Below are 7,611 nucleotides of genomic sequence, written 5' to 3'. Positions count from 1 at the left end.
TCTTTCAGGCCAAAAATCCAGGGGGGGTGGGGGGGGGGAAAGCATCATCTACGTTTGGAACTGATGTCTGGAACTTGTCCTGAATAGGTTGAGCACAATTATTTGAAGGTTTGGTCCTGGCAACACTCGGCTAAATCTCCTTTTCCTCACAAAATAAACTGAAAAGATTTTTTTTTTTTTTAGATTTTTTATTTTTTTTAGAATTTTTTTTTAGATTTTTTATTTTCTTTTAGATTTTTTTTTTTTTTTAGATTTTTTTTTATTTTTTTTTAGATTTTTTTTATTTTTTTTTTTTAGATTTTTTTTTTTTTATTTTTGGGGGGTTTTTGTTTGTCATATTGTTTTTTTCCATCCCTTCGCTGATCCAAGTATTAATTTAGCGAAGTCTCCTCAGAAGCCTATCGATATGAGTAGCTGCTAATTGAACCTGCTCGATGGTACCACTAATGGTGATTGAATTATTGTTGATTTGCCATGGGAGCTCTATTAAGCTGACGCCACTCTGCCAGGTGATTTCCGTCAGCGTCCTTCCACCCACTCCATATATGACTCGGTGGAACTTGCTTGGGACGTCCAAGTCGACAGTCACGTGACCCTCGACGTCATAGTCCCTTGTGGTGTAAACTCCAACCTTTGCACCTTGGAAGATGATATGGGTGCCAGATCCACCGCAGATAGTCGAGTTAAAGAACCCATCTGTACCTCTTCCTGTATGGGGTGAGGAAGAAACCCTTTTATGATTCTCGGGTTCCAGGTCAAAGACGATAGGTTTGCGAGCAGGTTTTTTCTTTGCAATGTTCTCTTCCTTTTGCTTTTCCTCCTTTTCCTTTTGGAGTTTCTGCTCTTCCCGGAGGCAGTTGACAGGGACATCTCCTTTTGAGGCTAGTAGTCTGCCCAACACCTGACCCAAACCAGATATCCCTCCGTCAGGCTCGTTCTCCAACTCCTCCTTGTGTCCGTTGGCAAGCAGGTCCTCTGCCTTAACTACATTGTCTTCCCCTTTTTTATTGACAATGACATCCATTTGGACATCTTCCTTCTGTCTATCCATCTTAACATCCATTTGGACATCTTCCTTCTGTCTATCCATCTTAACATCCATTTGGACATCTTCCTTCTGTTCATCCATCTTAACATCCATTTGGACATCTTCCTTCTGTCTATCCATCTTAACATCCATTTGGACATCTTCCTTCTGTCTATCCATCTTAACATCCATTTGGACATCTTCCTTCTGTCTATCCATCTTAACATCCATTTGGACATCTTCCTTCTGTTCATCCATCTTAACATCCATTTGGACATCTTCCTTCTGTCTATCCATCTTAACATCCATTTGGACATCTTCCTTCTGTCTATCCATCTTAACATCCATTTGGACATCTTCCTTCTGTCTATCCATCTTAACATCCATTTGGACATCTTCCTTCTGTCTATCCATCTTAACATCCATTTGGACATCTTCCTTCTGTCTATCCATCTTAACATCCATTTGGACATCTTCCTTCTGTCTATCCATCTTAACATCCATTTGGACATCTTCCTTCTGTTCATCCATCTTAACATCCATCTCGGTCGAGATTGTTAAACCTGATCTTCCAAGTTTCACTTTCCTTATTCCAGGTTTGTTTTCGTCTTTTTTCTTATCTCTCTCTTCAAGTTTCTCCTTGAGTAAAGAGGTGATTTCATTTGCGGCAAGCAGCTCGTCCTGCAGACCAATATTTTCTTTGGTGATTTGGACGATCCTGTTCTCTGCCACTTCCTTACTAGAACTTAAATGGCCGATGCGTTCCTGGAGAGAATCTCTCTCCTTGGCTATGGAAGTCATCGTCTCCTTTAGTTCGCCAATCTCTTCTTGAGCCTTAGACAACTCATCTTCCAGCCTATAGACTTCCTTCTTAACGTCTTTTAACGTCTTTACGAGGCAACTGTAATTTCCCTCATTTGTCAAGTTTTCCATCCTGGCCTCAGTCAGGCTAATTTCCAACCTCTCTTTCTCTGTTGCCATCTCTCTGATAATCTGCATTTGCTTTTCATTTGTCTCATTCAGTTCATCTATTTCTGCCTCAAATACAGATTCGAGGCGATGAATAGAGGCCACCTTTTCACGATCCACTTTTTGTAGTTTCTCGCCGAATTCTAGGTGGTTTTGTTCCATCTCACATAATTTATTTAAATGTTCTTTCTTGAGACATTCTAACTCATCCAAGAGGCATTTGTACCTTTCATTCCTGATTATATCATTTATCCTTGCCTCAGTTAGGCTCTTTTCAAGTACATCTCTCTCCACTGAAATCTCCCCAATCACTTCCATCTTCTCATGAACTATCTTATTTAGTTCTCTGTTGTCTTGGCGAGCTTTTTCCAATTGCTCTGTAAGTTCAATGATTTTCTGATCCTTCTCGGTCATCTCAGTTTGATATTTTCCAAGGACAACGTTTTGATTGAAGATTTCCTTTTTCAGATTTTCGTTTGTTAGTTCCAGGTCGTCATTAATGTTTGTCAAATTGTCCATCTCGATTTTCCTATCGATTTGAAGAGCTCCAACGACGTTAGAGAGACGTTGAGTCTCTGCTAACAACTCTTCTTTCTCTGCTAACAACTCTTCTTTCTCTGCTAACAACTCTTCTTTCCCTGCTAACAACTCTTCTTTCTCTGCTAACAACTCTTCTTTCTCTGCTAAGAATCTTGACTCGACTTCCTTTCTAGAGCTGATATCCTTTTCCTTCTCGGTCAACTCAGTTTGATATTTTCCTAGGACAACGTTTTGATTGAAGATTTCCTTTTTCAGATTTCCGTTTGTTAGTTCCAGGTCGTCATTAATGTTTGTCAAATTGTCCATCTCGATTTTCCTATCGATTTGAAGAGCTCCAACGACGTTAGAGAGACGTTGAGTCTCTGCTAACAACTCTTCTTTCTCTGCTAACAACTCTTCTTTCTCTGCTAACAACTCTTCTTTCTCTGCTAAGGATCTCGACTCTACTTCCTTTCTGGAGCTGATTTCCCTTTCCATGGAAATGATGCGTTCCTCCATTCTCCTCTGAATACTCTCCTCCTCCTCCTCTCTCTTCGGTCCCGTTTCTGAGGGTCCTCCTCCCACCTCCTCCATCCCGTCCTCAGAGTTTAGAGGCTTCGAAGTCCTTAGCCAAGAGGTCATCCTATACATTAAGGATCCTTCCTCTTCTGGTTCCATGAAAACCACACCACCCACTTTCTTCTGAACTTGAAGATGGCCAGTAGTAGACTGGGACATCTTGTTTGTTCTTCCTTGTTGTAAGCTGCTGAATATTCCTAAAAATCTCTGATCCATTTTGATTCGCTCAAAAAATCTATGTAATAGATGACCATATTGTTCTTCCTCTATCAACTCTATTATGAAAAAAGAATGAATGTAGCCAACAAACGATCCCCGGAGACCCTTTTGGATGCAGATTCCGTCTGAAGACTAAACGGAAAGACAAGAATTATCATGGAAGACTGGAGACGATTTCGTTGGCTCCGAGAAGAACCCTGAACTCCTCAGGGAGGGAAATTCCCCTCTTCTGCTGGGGGGGGGAGGGGGGGGGGGACTAATATCCTCCACTTGTTTTCGTTATTGATTCAAGAAACTCTGTCGTATGATTCTCGTATCTTTCCTTCTTCGGAATATTAGATTTCCGCCATTGAACATTCTCTGTTCATCCTTTTCAAGGAGAAATTCTCCGAAAAGTTTTACAGAAAAAAGAAGAAATATACAACATCTAGTAACATTGAAAAATAATTACATTAATAGATTTTACTGTCATTTTCTTGTGCAACAAATGATGTCTGCTACGTCGATATAGAGTTTCTCTACATTCAAAAAAATGAAGAAATTGGAAATTTTTTTCCAGCTCTTCCGAAACCGAATCGTTTTCGTTCAGCTTCGCCAAGAAATCTCGGAATGAGGGAAAAATTAGTTTTCGGTCAATGTAAATTTCACACAAAAATCTCATATTCCATTATTATTATTATTGTTGTTGTTGTTGTTGTTGTTGTTGTTGTTGTTGTTGTCTTAAGATTGTGTACAAAATCTTTAAACATTAAGAGTATTATATACGTATATATATATATATATATATATATATATATATATATATATACGTATATATATATATATATATATATATATATATATGTATGTATGTATGTATGTATATATATATGTATATATATATGTATATATATATATATATATAGATAGATAGATAGATAGATAGATATATATACGGATATATATATATATATATATATATATATATATATATATATGTGTGTGTGTGTGTGTGTGTGTTTTATATATATATATATATATATATATATTTATATATATATATATATATATATATGTGTGTGTGTGTGTGTGTGTGTGTGTGTGTGTGTGTCGTTTCGGAACACAGCCTCTCTCTTGTGCAATTTCCATAATGGCGTCCACTCGTTTCCTGCAGGAATCTTCACATTTAGTAGTTTCTGCAGATTTTCTGGCTCTTCTGATTTAGGGTTGTAGCTTGGGTGATAATAATAATAATAATAATAATATGCAGTAAAGTCTGAGAATTGACATCTAAAATGTTTAGTAAGTCCCAAAGCCAAATAATGATTTTTATATAACGACGTCAGAGGCTTTCAAGATATGTCATTACAAAATGACAAGAGATCTAGTTTGTACCAACACACTGTTATAAAAACTGTAATTTTAATCGGAAATTCTAATTCAAAATATCCTCTTTGCCGTATTTCAGTAAAATACAGGTGACCGTAATTTTTACCCTTCGTTATTTTTTACAGGTTGGTGACCGTAATATCACTCTTTAACGTCAATATATCCGTCTTTAAAATGGTAAATGCCTGTAAATATATATTCCAGGATTTTCACCGTTTTTTTACGGCAATTTTTTAACAGTGGTGAGACTGTCAGAGCCATGTCAGGAGGCGTGTTAGCTTTTGCCCACTAAGTTCCACATGAAATTTCGGACTTTACAAATAAAAAAGCTTTAAATGCTAATGAAAACTGCAATTTGCCAGTGTGGGGTCTTTTTATTCGTAAATTGAGTGGCGTTGATTATACATTGTTACTTTTATTTCATTATTTACTTATCATTTATTCTATCATTTGTTTGCTATTCAGGGTAGGCTGATTGGGATTCCACAATGAGTACAATTCGATAATGAAAAATGATTTTTATTTACGTACGCTTGCATGTTGATACGGTGTGAATATTTGCATGAAGGTTCGCATGTAATCATACACGCAGAGAGAGAGAGAGAGAGAGAGAGAGAGAGAGAGAGAGAGAGAGAGAGAGAGAGAGAGAGAGAGTTATTAACCCATTAAGGACGAGAATTATCTATTGGTTTTAAAAACACCATATTCACAGAAAATACTTTAATTTGGTCTACTTTCAACATAAAATCATCACCATAAAAAAATTCCTTTCTTAAGTATGATTTATTTGATGGCAGCTTTTGCTGCCACTAGGCACTTGAATGAACAAAATCTTTCTATTCTAGACATAACATATAGATTTTTTAACAAACATAAGTATTTTAAGTATCCCTTTATCATACTTAGTAATTATCATTACTAATCATGCCTTTCATGAAAAGAACTGCAAATTCTATCTGAATTATAGTACATAAAAAATTCAATCATATAGCATATCTTACTGCCACTAGCCACTTTGAATGCACAAAATCTTTGTTTTTGACATGCAATATAATTTTACATTAAACCTAAGTATTTCAAACATAACTTCATTATCTCTAATAATTATCATCACTAATCTTGCCTGTTACAATAAAAACTCCAAATTCTTACTGATTCATAATATAAAAGAAAAAAAATACTTGAAAATATTGCATGAGTTGCATATCCACACTATTCTATTTTTCTTGTACGAAGGTTATCCCTATATAGCTTCAAATGATTTCAGTCTGTTGTTCATTATGCACTACTGAGATATTTTATGATAGGGCAACATGCGTTTTGGATGAAGAGGTACAGAACACATATTGCAAATGTATTTTGTGCGTCAAGAACATTCGCGGCATCTTGAGTGACGCTGGTCTCCTTCCTTGGTCCAGTGCTGCTCACCATTGTACAGCACAGAATCCTTTGCAATTCCAGAAGACAGTCTCTTAGGTCCAGGAGATGTACGAGGAGCACCATATTGCTTCATTATGGCAATTACAAAATGCCAGATGAAGTCTATCAATGGGATTATATTTCCCAGTTTGCGATAAACCATCCTTGAATTGACAACTTGAGCATTGATGCTCCAAGCAAATATTTGTCACCACCATTTTCTTGAACGAATTCGAGTTCTATAGGCCGATGCTTTTTTATCAAATATATCAACACCACCCATCTGTTATTTATACACATGAATGGAATTGGGCATATCAACCTCAATATGCTTTTTCTCAAGTTTGCTCCATCGACCTGTTTTTTGTACTTGAAGCATTCTTACTTTGAAGCCACAGCAGCTACCTTCCATTTTACTACTGATGTGCTACCAGTAATTGCCTCTTCCATGTACCCACGATATTTTTTTCTTCTCCTTTTCCTTCTTTTCCATTAGTGGGGCACCATGAAGACGATCCTCTCTTAGTGTGCCAGTACCTCCTATTCCTCGATTTGCTAAATTTTCCAGCAATGGTTATGAGGTGAAAAGATTCTCAAACACTGCATGCTGGCCAGCCTGTAAATTGATCTCATTAGACACCTCTAATACGACATTTGGACCTTAGCCCAGTCTTATATCAGGGATTTTAGTGTCAGACCCGCAATAGGGCTCACAATAAAGAAGAGATCCGTCTGAAGTACATGCAGCCTAAACTTTGAAACCAAATCTTACTGGTTTCTCTCTTATAAACTGCTTAGCCCGGTGTTTTCCATAATAAGGGATCATAATTTCATCTCTGCTATGGAATTATTGCTGAAGCTGAAGATTGCTGACTTTATTGACGTGCTGGAAAAGTGGACTTACCTGAAAATTTAGAATGCCTAATAAAGATAAGGTTTTATTGGTCAATATATTTCAGTTCTTCAGTATATCATACAAAAGAGGAGATATAAATCGACAAACATTATTTATGTGATAAACCATCAAAACCATAATCTGAGAATATAGTATAAAAAGAAACATAGCTTTTACCTTGTAAAATCAGTCGTCGGTCATTTTCATATTGCCAGCAAAATGAAGACTTCTAAGAATTTTATCAAATGTATCTCTCCTAATGCTTTCAGATACCCAGTAATTGAAAACATCAGGAGTTTCAGACCAGTACATTCTTCGGTAGGGAAGTTTGTTGTAGCCTGAAAGTATACGAATAGAAAGAAAAATCTTCACATTTTGTGGTGTGATGTGGTCTTTAGAGAGCTACTTTTGTTCTCCATATGTTGTGCTCTGATGATAAAGTTCTTCAATCCATTGTTTAGTCCAGGAAAGATTTATGCAGTCGACATGGTTATTTACTTTTTCTTTCAATTTGTCAATTGCGACGTCTGTGGCAAGAATCCTTCTGGGCAAATGACCAGGATTGCCTGCAACTTCATCATCTGAAGCATCCGGGTCTTGGTCAATGTCTCCATCC

At 36.8% G+C, this 7,611-nt stretch overlaps 1 protein-coding gene across 1 annotated transcript; it reads right to left on the bottom strand.

Annotated features, from left to right (window-relative positions):
• Positions 1-376: 376 nt before the first annotated feature.
• LOC137618830 (myosin-6-like) lies at positions 377-2,410 on the bottom strand. Its single transcript, XM_068349039.1, has 2 exons — positions 1,526-2,410; positions 377-1,078 (listed from the first exon to the last, which is right to left on the bottom strand). The coding sequence occupies exons 1-2, from the start codon at positions 2,408-2,410 to the stop codon at positions 377-379; spliced, it is 1,587 nt and encodes a 528-aa protein (XP_068205140.1).
• Positions 2,411-7,611: the final 5,201 nt, after the last annotated feature.

Source organism: Palaemon carinicauda, chromosome 25, assembly GCF_036898095.1.
Source record: "Palaemon carinicauda isolate YSFRI2023 chromosome 25, ASM3689809v2, whole genome shotgun sequence".
Taxonomy (NCBI): Eukaryota; Metazoa; Arthropoda; class Malacostraca; order Decapoda; family Palaemonidae; genus Palaemon; species Palaemon carinicauda.
The sequence above is the reverse complement of the archived record's forward strand: the minus strand, read 5'-3'. Positions and strand labels throughout refer to the sequence as shown.